The sequence below is a fragment of the Chiloscyllium punctatum genome, chromosome 9 (genome assembly GCF_047496795.1).
Source record: "Chiloscyllium punctatum isolate Juve2018m chromosome 9, sChiPun1.3, whole genome shotgun sequence".
Classification (NCBI taxonomy): Eukaryota; Metazoa; Chordata; class Chondrichthyes; order Orectolobiformes; family Hemiscylliidae; genus Chiloscyllium; species Chiloscyllium punctatum.
The window spans coordinates 47196796-47212523 of record NC_092747.1 but is presented as its reverse complement, the minus strand read 5'-3'; the positions used below and the strand labels follow the sequence as shown (position 1 = coordinate 47212523).

The 15728-nt window shown below is 37.2% G+C and overlaps 2 protein-coding genes across 8 annotated transcripts in view; one reads left to right on the top strand and one right to left on the bottom strand.

Moving 5' to 3' along the window:
• Window positions 1–5549, top strand: part of rnf17 (ring finger protein 17) — a 202071-nt gene extending 196522 nt beyond the window's left edge. The window contains exon 39 of the mRNA XM_072576645.1: window positions 5086–5549. The gene's annotated coding sequence lies outside the window, so the exon portion shown is untranslated. The remainder of the gene's footprint in view (window positions 1–5085) is intronic.
• A 4472-nt stretch (window positions 5550–10021) lies between these two features.
• Window positions 10022–15728, bottom strand: part of LOC140481364 (centrosomal P4.1-associated protein-like) — an 81551-nt gene continuing 75844 nt past the window's right edge. For all 7 annotated transcript variants that reach the window (XM_072577437.1, XM_072577440.1, XM_072577438.1 and 4 more), the window contains 2 exons: window positions 11214–11334; window positions 10022–10430 (listed from right to left, as the gene is read on the bottom strand). In XM_072577437.1, the coding sequence (XP_072433538.1) occupies window positions 10229–10430; window positions 11214–11334 (323 nt within the window). In that variant the 3' untranslated portion in view covers window positions 10022–10228. The remainder of the gene's footprint in view (window positions 10431–11213; window positions 11335–15728) is intronic.

Below are 15728 nucleotides of genomic sequence, written 5' to 3'. Positions count from 1 at the left end.
TCAGCAATACTCCCTAGGACCTTACCATTAAGTGTATAAGTCCTGCTAAGATTTGCTTTCCCAAAATGCAGCACCTCGCATTTATCTGAATTAAACTCCATCTGCCACTTTGCAGCCCATTGGCCCATCTGATCAAGATCCTGTTGTAATCTGAGGTAACCTTCTTTGCTGTCCACTACACCTCCAATTTTGGTGTCATCTGCAAACTTACTAACTATACCTCTTATGCTCGCATCCAAATAATTTATGTAAATGACAAAAAGTAGAGGATCCAGCACCAATCCTTGTGGCACTCCACTGGTCACAGGCCTCCAGTCTGAAAAACCAACCCTCCACAACCACCTTCTGTCTTCTACCTTCGAACCAGTTCTGTATGCAAACTGCTAGTTCTCCCTGTATTCAATAAAATCTAACCTTGCTAACCAGTCTCCCATGGGGAAACCTTGTCAAACGCCTTACTGAAGTCCATATAGATCACATCTACTGCTCTGCCCTCATCAATCCTCTTTGTTACTTCCTCAAAAAACTCAATTAATTTTGAGAGACATGATTGACTACAAAGCCACATTGACTATCCCTAATCCCTTGTCTTTCCAAATACATGTACGTCCTGTCCATCGGGATTCCCTCCAACAACTTACCCACTGCAGACCTCTGGCTCGCTGGTCCATAGTTCTCTGGCTTGTCCTTACCACCCTTCTTAAACAATGGCACTACGTTAGCCAACCTCCAGTCTTCCGGCACCTCACCTGTGCCTATTGATGATACAAATATCTCAGCGAGAGGCCCAGCAATCACTTCTCTAGCTTCCCACATAGTTCTAGGGTACACCTGATCAGGTCCTGGAGATTTATCCAACTTTATGCATTTCAAGACATCCAGGACTTCCTCCCCTGTAATATGGACATTTTTCAAGGTGTCACCATCTATTTCCCTACATTGTAAATCTTCCATGTCCTTTTTCACAGTAAATACTGATGCAAAATACTCATTTAGTATCTCCTGCATTTTCTGCAGCTCCACACAAAGGTCGCCTTGCTGAACTTGGAGGGGCCCTGTTCTCTCCCTAGTTACCCTTTTGTCCTTAATGTATTTGTAAAAACCCTTTGGATTTTTTAAAATTCCATTTGCCAAAGCTATCTCATCCCTTTTTGCCCTCCTGATTTCCCTCTTAAGTATACTCCTACTTCCTTCATACTCTTCTAAGGATTCACTCGATCTATCCTGTCTATACCTGACATATGCTTGCTTCTTTTTCTTAACCAAACCCTCAATTACTTTCGTCATCCACCATTCCCTATACTTACCAGCCTTTCCTATGGCCTTTCTCCAATTTAGAACTTCAACTTTTAGATCTGGTCTATCCTTTTCCATCATTCTTTTAAATCTAATAGAATTATGGTTGCTGGCCTCAAAGTGCTCCCTCATTAACACCTCAGTCACCTGCCCTGCCTTATTTTCCAACAGTAGGTCAAGTTTTGCACCTTCTCTAGTACATACATCTACATACTGAATCACAAAGTTTTCTTGTACACACTGAACAAATTCCTCTCCATCTAAACCCTTAACACTATGGCAGTCCCAGTCTATGTTTGGAAAGTTAAAATCCCCTACCATAACCACCCATTATTCTTACAGATAGCTGAGATGTCCTGACAAATTTGTTTCTCAATTTCCTTCTGACTATTTGGGTGTTTTTAATACAATCCCATCCCTTTCTTATTTCTCAGTTCCACTCAAATAACTTTCCCCATAGGAAAGGCTGGTAAGTATAGGGAATGCTGGATGACTAAAGAAATTGAGGGTTTGGTTAAGAAAAAGAAGGAAGCATATGTCAGGTATAGATAGGATGTATTTCTGGGAATATCCTCCCTCAGCACAGTTGTAATGCTGTCCCTTATCAAAAATGCCACTCCCCCATCTCTCTTGCCTCCCTTTCTATCCTTCTTGTAGCATTTGTATCCCGGAACATTAAGCTGCCAGTCCTGCCCATCCCTGCGCCATGTTTCTGTAATTGCTATGATATCCCAGTCCCATGTTCCTAACCATGCCTTGAGTACACCCGCCTTCCTTGTTAGGCCCCTTGCATTGAAACAAATACACTGCTGTTACAAATTCCTCATTGCCTCTAACTGTCTCTCCAACCGATCCATTCGATCTGATAGGATTTGCAACCAACAGCATTTATTGCAGATAAAATCCACAGTAACCAGTAAACTCTCCTTAAACTCCCCACATGACAAGAAGCGCATTTCACTCTACTAAAGGCCATTTTTGCTCCTTCACAATCTACAGACCCAGAAATAGCACCATCGTATTTCTCTACAAATCACTGCCCCAGGTTAAATTAATAGTTATGGCTTATGTGTCTCTTGATTAAACTTAAAATATATCTCAAAAACATATCATCAAGAAAGAACTCGCTCTACTCACTACTGCAGACTTTCTGTAGGCCACACTTTAAAACTATTCACTTGTCTGTTTCTGTGCTGTGACTTCACCCAAACAGTTCCTCCAAGGTCAATTGTGAATTTCACTCTTTGGTAATTTTCCCAAATGTATGCCGATGTCCAGTAAAACATGAATACTGGTAAATGATGTATTTTGTCAGTCTTTCTTCTTGCATTCATCAGGACATACGCAAGAATGCAAAATTAAAGGAGGAACATTTTACTCTGTATGCAAAGGGTGTGCTGATTTCATGGCAACAAATTGCCCAACCATGTTCACTTTATGCAGAACTGGCCGTAAAAAAAAGATGTGGCATAAAGGGACATCACCTTTTTTGTGTAAACAGTGAACTTTGAAAGTGAACCCTACAACAGCTCATTGCTCTTACACATGCCCAACAATGCTTTTTTTTTTGAAAGCTTGCTTTCCACATGGATGTTTGATCAGCTGGGCTTGCTTTCAAGAATTCAGGGTTTTGAGTGGGTGCTGGTTTGCAGCAGGACAGCTGGGAGTAGATGAGTTCAAACTCAGCAAATACCTCATCCTGTTTGTGTGATGAATGTACACTAAAATTGAAATTAAATTTCAGTCTGATATGCTAAGCCAGAAGTCCCAAAGACTTGTCAATCACATCAAATAACATGTCTTTTTAGCTATTCACATGCAAGGTACTGACGATATCAAAATAGCGTATGCTTGCAGTGTCCAACATTTTAGATGTGATTTCATGATTATTTCACAATTGTTGCAAATTCCAAATATGTTAAGGATTACAATAACTATCAGTACTCAAATTCTGTGCTACCGAATTGTTACAAGTATCTAAAATGTGGAGATCAAAACTGTCTGGAATACGCCAGATAAGGACTCACCAAAACATTGTACAGTTGAAACAAGATTTTATTCCTGAACTCCAATCCCCATGCAATAAAAGCCAAGCTTTTACCCTTCTGGTTGCTTGTTGTATCTGATTTCTAACTTGGAGTTTAAAGTCTATTTGAACATCAGCACTTAGAATATCTTTAAAAGGTGTCAAAATTATTTTTAAGAGCAAAATAAAAAATGCTCTCACCCTATATTAATAATCCATCAGTCATTCTTATTGCCCAGTTTTTTTACCCAGTCTTAACACTTATTGCAGCCTTGTTGTGTCATCTCCACAGCTTGTTTTTCTGCGTATTGTGCTGTATTTACTTGTCAAAAACTGTCTTCCTCTTCCTCGTTGATGTTAACTATACATAGCTGTAGCCCCAGCATTGACTGCAGTGGCACTCCAATATTCACTGCTTGTCAACTTGAAAATACCTCCTTTTTGTCCACTGATTCCCATCTGATAACTAATCTTCTAACTGTGCTAATAGATTACACTACTCCATGAACTCTTACCTTGCCTCTCCACCTCCCTGCAGTATTTGGAAATCCCAAAACCACTGGTTTTCATTTTTTTGCATTATCAGTTGCACTCTCAAAATCACCAATAAATTTGTCAAACAGGATTTCCCTTTAGTAAAATAAAGTTAAATTATTCTAATCACACCATGCTTTTCGTTTTAGGTTTTTCCTAACCATTACTGTTAAGCCCTGTTTTTAGAAAAGCGGAATAACATTTGCGTATTTCAAGATGGAGACTGTTTCCAAATCTCAGTAATTTTGAAAAATCATAGATAGTGGAAGAGCTAACTATGTAGTTAAAGTCACGTAACACCAGGTTATAGTCCAATAGTGCTCCAAAGGCTTGTATTTCCAAAGAAATTTGTTGGATTATAACCTGGTGTTGTGTGATTTTTTAAAAATTGTCCACCCCAGTCGAACACTAGCACCTCCATATCATGGCTACTATTTATGTAGTCAATCTTTTAAAGCCTAAAGGTGTTGGTCATCACATTTGAGTTTTGTTGGATTTCCTTGAGTTTTTCCAGTGTTTTCTCCAATATTAATTTCTTCAATTTCCTGACTCTGTCTAGTCTCAGGGTTACCATCCAGTTATTAGATGAAACTTGTGTCTTTGGTGTGAAGTCAGACAAAATATTTGTTCAGTGCCTCCTGAGGAAATGACATTCCCACGAAATTTCTCCTGTCTTTGCTTCTAACAGACCAATGTTTACTCCAGCTATTACCTTCCTTATTTATGTTAATATTCTTAGTCTCTCTTCATATTTATGACCATTCTTGTATCTTTTTCCCTTTTTATTAACATGTTTGAAAGCCCTTTGATCTTTAAAATGCTTCCAGTGCTCAAACTTTATTTTTTATTTACAATATTAGAAGTATCCTTTCATCTAAATGCTCTCTGTAAAAAGAAAGACCCATCGTTTAGGATGTTGTGTTTTTCAGTGGAATGCAGTTTTGTTGTTTGTTTTGTTGATTGTTTTGTTTTGATCTGTTTCTTTAATTGTTTTCTACTTTATTTACAGTCATTCCTTTTCAGTGTATTTATCCAGTTGAACCTTGTAAACATTACCAAGGTTAAGCACCTCTTATTTCTGCTTCTGGAAACATTAAAAGTATGAGAGTGTGGGGTACATTTTCCAGATTGAAAAGCTTATAAGTAACTAAGAACCTAATTCCATAATTTAAATACATTGAGTATATATAGGAGGAAAATATTTTATTTTATCATTTCTTTATAAACAGGGTATCAGCAAGATGTTGGAGAACCTTCAAACCACACAAGATTCTACAAAATATTGCCGTTGCATTTTTCTTGTATCTTTTACTGCAAATTTTTGCTGTACTAGAGTTTGAAGGTGTATAAAGCTCTTGTGTTCAAGTTTTCTTGACTGAATACTGTTTAGCATTGTTTTATTTTACTTAAAACATTGATGTGATGCTCATCTATATTTGTTTAATGGCTAAGTTCATGATGGTTCAACTGCAAAAAAAAATTGACATTATTTCTAAGTTTTTTGTTTTGCCAATTTGCTCAATAGTCTAACAGCACCATGTTATTGTTTTGTTGAACAAGTATCAAGAATACCAATTATGGTAAATAATTCTGATTTGATGGCAGAGTTGTCAAATTTCTGTATATTCATAAATATTGTTTATTGTTTGAAGTAAATGTTTATATTTTCAATAAAGTTATTTTCTGGTGTGTTTCCAGTGGCATGCTACCATTTTCCTATTTATTCAAGCAATGGTTTGGGATGATCACCCAAGTAAATTCTTAAGAATTAGAAAAATGTATCAAGATATTTCTTATGGTAAATTTATTAAGGTAAATCAACACTAACTTATTTCTTTTTTGCTCGATGCAGAAATTTGCCATTTTTGATAGGAAATCAAAAATATTAATTTGTTACATTATTTGTAACCAAACTCGCCTTATGTTTCTAAGAAATGCTGTTCTCTCAATTTGTTGAGTTTTATACTTGTCCATTTTGAGGCCCATCACTCCTGTGGCATGCTGTTGTATTCCAGGTGGTTTTTCAGCTATGGTTGGAAAGGAGAAATGATACTTGCCATAATGTAGTTTGGCTTGTGCTGACTAATGACCATACTATGATCAGTCACACTCTCTTCTCTTTTTGATGCCTTTAAATTCTCCATCTTCTAGCTTACTGTACATTACTGTAATTAGCCGTCAAGAAACAGATTTAAAACCAACTTCAAAATTTGGGCCAACACATTGTATGTCCCAGCACAATTCTCATGCTGCATGTTTATATCAGTTATAGTCCAGGGGGTATGATAATTGACCAAAAATTTAAACCGGTCAACTGTCGCGAACAAAAATAAAGACTTGAGTCACTTCAAAACCAAGCACAGTTCAAGAAGAAAACAAATGGGTGCATTAAAGGAAAAATGAATGTGAAACAAAGTCAAGGAAAGATATTTAAAGCTTGAGGTAGTGTAAAAATGTTTATACCTGGAGAACAACGCTATTCAGTTTGCCACATTTTCAAATCATTGTTAAAAATATGTAAGGTTTTTCTTTAAGAAATCAAAGGCTGATCACTTCCAATATATTTTAATCTTTTTGAAATGATCTATAGATTTCTGTTCTGACCTATATGCAGAATGTTTTGCAATCAAATATTTTAATAATATAGTCACTAATGTAGGAAATGTGTTGTCGGTCAGCAAATGGACCCACAAACAATGAATTCCATGTGGCACCTCATTTCATGTTCATACCACCATGGGTGTGAAAAAGTTTCTCCTCTGGTCACTTTCATATCTTTCCCTCCTTATCTTAAACCTATGCTGTCAGGTCTTGGACTCCACTACCCTGTGGAAAAGACCAAGCTTTCTTACCTATCATCAGTTGTGAAGAAGGGGCACTGGACTGTCAATTGTGGGCGGCACAATGGTTAGCACTGCTGCCTCACAGCACCAGAGACCCAGGTTCAATTCCCGTCTCAGGCGACTGACTGTGTGGAGTTTGCACATTCTCCCCGTGTCTGCGTGGTTTTCCTCCGGGTGCTCCGGTTTCCTCCCACAGTCCACAGATGTGCAGTTTAGGTGAATTGGCCATGCTAAATTGCCCGTAGTGTTAGGTGCAGGGGTGGGTTGCTCTTCAGTGGGTCGGTATGGACTTGTTGGGCCGAAGGCCTGTTTCCACACGTAAGTAATCTAATTAATTCTGCCTTCTTTCCACGGATCCTGCCAGACCTGCTGAGTTTCTGTTGCAGTTTGTTTTCGCTTCAGTTTTTTAGCATCTGCGGTTCTTTTTAGTATTTAAGGACTGGGACCTCGGAAGACACTTTGCCGTTTGTCAAAATAATACTATCAAGTGCTCTTGCGTTACAAGTGACAACACTTCAAATCCTGCAGTAATTTGCGCCTACACTTCAAAACGCAATTGGTTTTGAAGGTTCTGAAATGTATTGAGTTGAAAATGAAAAAGAGATGTGATCAATGCAGTAGAAGTTAAAAGTTGATTTAAGCACCTATTTTATTTAATTGTTAAGCTAGTTGGTGCAGGCTCATAGCTCCTTGAAAGTGGAGTCATAGGTAGATAGGATAGTGAAGAAGGCATTTGATATGCTTTCTTTTATTGGGCAGAGTATTGAGTACAGGAGTTGGGAGGTCATGTTGCGGCTGTACAGGACATTGGTTAGGCCACTGTTGGGATATTATGTGCAATTCTGGTCTCCTTCCTATCGGAAAGATGTTGTGAAACTTGAAAGGGTTCAGAAAAGATTTACAAGGATGTTGCCAGGGTCGGAGGATCTGAGCTACAGGGAGAGGCTGAACAGGCTGAGGCTGTTTTCCCTGGAGTGTCGGAGGCTGAGGGGTGACCTTATAGAGGTTTACAAAATTATGAGGGGCATGGATAGGATAAATAGATGTCTTTTCCCTGGGGTCAGGGAGTCCAGAACTAGAGGGCATAGGTTTAAGGTGAGAGGAGAAAGATATAAAAGAGACCTCAGGGGCAACCTTTTTCACACAGAGGGTGGTACGTATATGGAATGAGCTACCAGAGGCTGTGGTGGAGGCTGGTACAATTGCAACATTTTAAGAGGCATTTGGATGGGTATATGAATAGGAAGGGTTTGGAGGGATATGGGCCAGGTGGGACTAGATTGGGTTGGACCGAAGGGTCTGTTTCTGTGCTGTACATCTCTATACTCTATAAACTAATTTTCCAAAAGCCAAAATGGGAGATTTTGTAGTGCAGTGGTTGGGTTCCAGACATAAGATGTCTGAGGATCAAAACCAGAGCAAAAGAGTTTGGGAAGGGTGATGCACCATATAAGGCGATGCAAATTTCTAACCAGTCAAGTGAGTCGAGCAGATAAATTCAGATTTTAAATGGTTGGTAAAGCACATCATTATATAACCTTCAAAATCCATAGCAGTGTTATCCAATACAATTTCAATACTTGAAATTTGTCATGGCAATTTATATTTACATTTTTTTTCAATACTAGTGAGATTTTTAAGAGTGACAGTTAAATCTGTCTTGGTATGAATGTCAGAAGGGCATTAGCATTGTTTTAGCATTTGATAATGTATATCACAATATAATGTGCACATTGATGGTGTAATTCACTCATCAATGCCAATAAAACCTAATATCTTTATTACCTCCAAAGGTATCCAAAACAAACAATCTGATGCAATGTATTCTGTGTGTAGCGAGTTCTTCTGAAATGAACATTGTATCACAGAAATAACCATTCTAACAGTCAATCCAGTTGGTGTCGTTGTGCAGTCATTTTTTTTTAAAGTAGTGGCTGACTCAAACCACTTTCTTTTGGATGTTTACAAGGTGGTAGAATTGAAATTTACATAATTTCATGTTTTTGCAATCCAGGAGGCATAGTGTTCATTTTTATTTTCAGGGTCACAAGCTACACTGAAACAATTGATAGGAAAACTATGTAATCAGTCTTTGAGCAATTAGGATGATTTAGTTTTTAAATGCAGCACTGTCTTTTGAAAACAAGTCATCATAAAGAATATTTGCCTTACGTACAAAGCTGTAGCTGTCATATTTCATTATTAAATGCTAAAGTTCAGAGCATTGTTTGTGCGCTGAATAGTAAACATACAAGCTGATGTTTGAATTTAGAGGTACTGTAGTGGTGATCTTTATAAAATCTGATGTGGAGAGTCATTTGAAAGGTATGATTTCTAGAAATCAATGATTTCTAATGACTACAAAATCAGTTGATTTTGTATCCTTTTGTAGATGTACATTTAATAACGTAAGATTAAAAGGAGGAAATATGGTGATACAATTCCTGATACAGTTCCACAGAGCCATTCTATCAGCATCTGGGATTGCTGAAAAATGAGATTTGCGTGGTTATAAGGTCATTCAAGGACATCAAATGATGAGTGTTAGGTAGTGCAAGATGTGTTAACAAAGCAGTTTTTTGCAATTTGGGGGAAAAATCGAGTTCCTGTTTTGAGATTAAAGCAACAGGTACAACTCTCAATGAATTTTGATCTTGTCATGTTGTATACCAATACTGTGGAAGTACTTAAAACATTTAGTCTTTAAACGCTTAGAAATCAAGACTGATTAATTCACTGCCAGAGCCAGGACAGCAGCTTCAAAGAGTTTAGCAATCCAACGATTCTTCAAATCAGGCCTGCAGTATATACTGAGAAAGATGATAATACTGATAACTGAAATATTCTGTTCATTTTTTTTAAACAATTCCAAAGATGAAAATCAAACTGCCTCAACATATTGTTTTTTTACTCAGGACTCACTTTTACTTTTGCATCTGCTACTTCTAAATACAGAATTAATAAACACCTTTAAAACTTTAGTCTGTCCTTTCAGTCAACATCCCAATGGATTGATTGGGTTGAAGGCAGATGTTGCAAATTTCACTACAGAGTGCAGCATTGTAATACACAATGTTAATATCCAGTGTTCTTACTCTTCTTGGTAAGACTGATCAGGCTGTCCTACTTCTTGTGGTCTCTGGCAATGCATTCTAAACTGATCAGGCAACAGCCAGTTGGAGGAGGAGGTTCCACTTAGAATTTTTTTGTGGATTTATAAAACATAATTCTTTTTATGTAGAAAAACAGGCCTTTAAATTAAAAAGAATTGCCTATATAGAAATGTGTAGTTTAACACAATTCAAATTATTTAGTTCACTTTATCAAATGCAGTTGATTTAATTCAAAGATTGATGAACATACACTATACATTGCACTTCAATTTTATAAACATTCAAACTTGCACATCACACTTTTTCCACAGTTCTAATATTCAAGTATTTACATAAAGAAAATAATATACTAGCATATGAAAGCTACAGTACAGTTAGATTGTGTAAATAGAGGGTTCAAACAATAGTTTTAAGACTTAGAATAACTGGGGTTTACTGTCCATGATTATATGGCCTTCCTTGTCTTTGATTCTTATTCTTCCTGAGCTGTACTTCGTTTCCTGTTGACCATTTAGATACACTGTTTTAACAGTTCCGTCAGGGTATTCCCGTCTTTTGTAGCTCGATGTGTGTATTTCTCTTTGTCCATTGTTAAATTCAATAATCTTGTTACCATCCCTGCATTGAAGGAACAAACTTAAATTTTATGACTTTTTTATTGATAACTAAAGGACATCTCAAACTACTTGATTACAGCATAATGTCTATGATTACAAAGATGTTATCTAGAAATATGGCACAGTAACATCCCATAAAGACACTTTACAGATACTTGGTAAATTGCTTATTCGTTTAACATAAAACATAAGATACTTCACAGGAACTTGATAGTGATAGCCAAAACTTGTTTGATGGTGTGTTTTAAGGATCACAAAGTAGGGTGGAGAGGCATAAACATTTTTGGAAATAATTCTAAACCTCTTATGGTAGTTGAAGGCAGTGTCACCATTACAATCAGTTGAGCAAGAGGCTAGAAGTATGAGGGTAGGCATCATCATTATGACCTAAATTTTGGGAGAATGAAGCCATGGTGGGATTTGAAAACTATGTTGAAAGTAAAAATTTCTAATATCGCTTGACCAGGAGTCAATTTAGTTAGTTATCCTGTTTCCAGTGGCTTTTGAGGCAGGATGTTCTGACTGATGGTAGGCAAAATAATTAATTTCCTCTGCCTTAAAATTCAAAGGTTAATTGTGCATAAAAGGGCATGTAGCTGTTGTGATATCCTGTTGCATCTCCATGCCAACCAATCAGCACCCTTTTCATTGTTGATTAAGTTGTTGCTTCCTCTTTGTTTCAGTTCTGATAAACTTTCTAGTGAGGCAGTCAAAAGTTTAAGTACTGAATAGGAGAATCGTATGGCGCACGTTGCTGAACAAATTACTGTTGGTGGTTACTTACACTTGCAAACGTATTATCGTGCCATCTGGAAACACACATTCTTCATGACCATCTGTGAACAAGTATTTAATGGTCTGGTCTGGAAAAGTGATCTCCTTTTTCCCATCTGGGTAATGTTTCTCTGGATTTAATAACACGTATTTGAATAAAATTATCTAATCCATTGCAAAATTTAGCAATGAAAATAATGTTTTATGTTGAAAATGAAACTTGCTCTACACCATTTCCCAATTACAAAACAATCCATAAGCTATTTGTGGCATTTTGATAACAAACACAAACTGACAGATTTTCATCCATTCCAGAATCTGCCTTTGACTGGAAATACATTTTCTAGCCCATAAATCTCTGGCTGTGATCAAATTGATACAGAAAATGTAAAATCTACAGTCTATTTAAAATATTATCATGCTGAAAATGTTCTAAATAACTTGAATCAGAAAATCAAAATATTGTGCAGAAATTACTAAAAATGATATTTAAAGTAACATTCAAGAGGTTCATGCAGCAAAATAAACAATAGTTTGCAGTGGAATTACCAATATTGGTGAGAACTGCATAAATTATGAATGCAGGTCAGTAGTGTCCTTAAAAAAAAATCCCATTTGGGCTGCTCACTAAGACACAGTTGGGTGAAACAGTGTCGGTTAGCAGCAGATGATGCAACGGATTCTGCTCTCAAGCAATGTTTAAATTATCTTCAATTGCCACAGTGTCATATAGGAAACAGATCCTCTGGTCTAATTAGTCCATGCTAATCATGTTCTCAAACTAAACTTGTTCGATTTACCTGCATTTGGTGCATATCCCTCCAAACTTTGCCAGTTCACATACCTGTCCAAATGTCTTTTAAAAGTTGCAACTGTTCCTCCATCCACCACTCATTCCACACATAAACCACTAAAAAAAGTTGTCCCTCCTGCCCTTTCTCCTCATCTTAAAAATATTTTCCATACTTTTGAACTTACTGACCCTAGAGAAGAGACCCTTTACTTTTCACCTTATTTATGTCCTTCATGATTTTATAAACCTCTATCATCGTCAACTTCCTATGCTCCAGTGAAAGAAGTCACAGCCCAGTTTTACAACTCAGACCCTCAAAATGAAAATAAAAGCTGCTCATTCATATATAATGAGGATAAATGTTATGACAGTAGGACAGAAATTTGCAACTAGTTTTCTCACATTAAGGGGGAATTTTCCAATCAACCATGTGCAATAATGCTCATGGATAAGTAGCCACTAAATTGACAGCAACGCTGGTAGCTTTTACAAAGAAAACAGATTCCTAACATACATATTTTAGCCTTTATAAAGTTTGGACCAACAAATGGCTGCTAAGTTTACTGTTGTAGCAGGACATCAAAGTGATGGAATGCTGAAGCTTGCTTTTGTGACCATTTGGCAATGTGTGTCTTATTTGACTCTGTACTGAGAACCCAACCTTAACTCAGAAAGAAAGTATATTTCAGCTAACGTAATATTACCGAACTCAATCCTCAACCATAAATTTTGTCACTTCTAGACAAATGAAATCTTAAACTCATCTCAAATTCTGACTACATCTTATCCTAGTTCCTACTCAGCTGTCATAACCATTCTCTGACTCGCACTGGTTGCAGTTTTCCAACATCTCCAATTTAAAATTTGAATCCGGTTTCAAAATTCCCTTGATGCTCTTACCCCTCTATTTTTAATAATTGACTCCATCCATATGATTCTTCTAGACCTATGTGTGCCACTAATGCTGATCTCCTCTTCATCCCCATTCCTCCTTCTGCATTAATCTTAGGAATTTGACATTTTCCTATTCTCATTTCAAACCTCTTAAGACCTGTCTCTAAATCTTTGGTTACTCCATCTAATCTCTTTCACACTGGCTTGGTTTATGCTTCTATGAGGTATCTTGAAGCTTTCTCATGCTAAATGGTTCTGTTTGAATGCAAGTTTTGTTAAAAGTGGAGTTGCTATTGAATACGATAGTGATATCAGTGACCTATTTACCACTAAACTGCATTCAAGTGGAACATGCCTGTAAGGAGATGAAAGGAGGAAAGCACTTAACATAACAAAATGGTTGAAAATTTTAAAAATGTAGACTGGTAGGTATGTTTGTGCAAAATTGGACAACCAAAATTATGGGTCACATATTGGGCATAAATCCCTGATAATTCATCTTTACTCTCTATATTAGTTTCACCGGTAAAAGATCACAAGACATGGGAGCAGAAGTCAGCAACTCAGTCCATCGCATCAGCTGTCATTCAATGAGATTATGTATGATCTGATGATCCTCATTTCCACTCTCCTGCCTTCAGCCCCTTAACCCTCAATTCACTTATCTATTATAACTCTGTTTACGTCAATGATCCTGTCTCTACAGCCTTTTACTGTAAAATAATTCCACAGATTCATGACCTTCAGAAAAAAATTTCTCTAACCTATGTTTTAAGTGGTGACTCCTTACTCTGAGATAATGCCCTCTCGTTCAAGACACTCCCACAAACAGAAGCAACTTAAAGTAATAGAATCGTACAACATGGAAACAGATCCTTCAGTCCAACTTGGCTGCACTGACCAGATACGCCAATCTGACCTAGTCCCATTTGCCAGCATTTGACCCATATCCTTTTAAACTCTTCCTATTCATATCAATCCAGATGCCTTTTAAATGTTCTAATTGTACCTGCCTTCACCATTTCCTCTGGCAGCTCCATACACGCACCATCATCTGTGTGAAGAAATTACCACTCAGGTCCTTTTTAAACTTTCTGCTCTGCCCTTAAACCTACGATCTCTACTTTGGACGACTCCACCCTTGGAAAAAGACTTTGAACTTTTCTCCCTATCCATACCTCTCACGATTTAATAAAGCCAAAAGCCTTCTTCACCACCCTGTCTACTTATGACTTCAAGTTCAATTTGTTGGGCCCTTCTATTAACTGTGTAAGTCCTGCCCTGATTTGCCTTACACTTCACATTTATCTAAGCTCCAAGTGCCATCCCTCAGCCTATTAGCTCATTTTATTAAGGTCCTGTTGTACTGAGATAATCTTTATTTTCTACTAAATCACCTATTTTGGTGTCATCTGCACACTTACTAACCTCTTAATATTCACATCCAAATCATTTATATAAATGATGAAAAGCAGCGGATCCAGCACATTGCCAGCATCTACTCCAACAGATTTAAGATGCCTACATGCTTTAATAAGAACATCTCTCAATCTTCTAATCTTCAATGAGAACAGGCCTACCTACTTGCAACAAAATCCCTCCATACCTAGGATGAAATTAGTGAACCTTCTCTAGATTGCTTCCGCTGTTCCTCAGATAAGGTGACTGAAACTGTTCACAGAATTCTAAGTGTGCTGTGACACAATTTTTATACTCCCTCCTTTTGAAATAATGGTCAACAATGCCATTTGCCATATTTATTACCTCTGGAACTTATGTTCTAGCACTGTGAGATTTATGTTTGAGGAATTCCAAATCCCTATACTCTGCAGCTTTCTTCATTTAAACAATATTCAGCTCCTCTATTCTTTATGCCATTGTGTATAACCTAATTTTTACCCACATTATATTCTATTTCCCAAGTTTTTGCCCACTTGCTTAACTTGTCTAAATCCTTCTACATACGGTTTCATCTTCACCACTTGCGTTCTGATTTTTGCACAACCCAAACTTGGAAATAATACATTCACTTCCCTTATCCAAGTAAATAATTGTGGCCCACTGCTGCTCCCTGTGGCATTCAAGTTACAAGTTGCTCTGTGTAAATGCCCCTTTTATCTCGGCTCTAGTCTTCTATTAAGTGGCCAATCCTCTATCCATGCTAAAATACTAACCCTAGCACCTATTAAGTAGCTTTGTGTGTAATTCCTTACTGAACACCTTTTATAAATCCAAGTATATCTCAACTCGTTGTCCAAACTGCTCATGAACCCCTCAAAGAATTCTAATAAATTCATTAGGCAAGATTTCCCCTTTATGAATCCATGCTGACTGGTTAAAAAATAAGATTTTGAAAGAGGAACATTATATTTGACAAATTTGCAAGAGTTCTTTGAGGTTATCACAAACTGTGGAAATAAAGGAGATAGGTAGATCAGGTACATTTGGATTCCTAGAGGATATAGTGTAAGGTGCCATGTTCTAATTCTATCCGAGATTGATAGGTTCTTGTTGTCTAGAGGAATTAAGGGCTACGGGGAGAGTGCTGGCAAGTGGAGCTGAAATGCGCATCAGCCATGATTGAATGGCGGAGTGGACTCGATGGGCCGAATGGCCTTACTTCCATTCCTATGTCTTATGGTTTTAAAAGATTATTGTGCAAGATAGGACCTCACAATATTGGAGATAATGTTAGCATGGATTGAGCAATGCAGAAGATTGAATTGGGATTAATGTCTTTTTCAGATTGTAGAGGTAAAACTAGGGTTACATGGATCAATCCTTGGACTGTAATAATTTACTACCAATATTAATGAGATAGAGAAGGGGGCAAAGCAC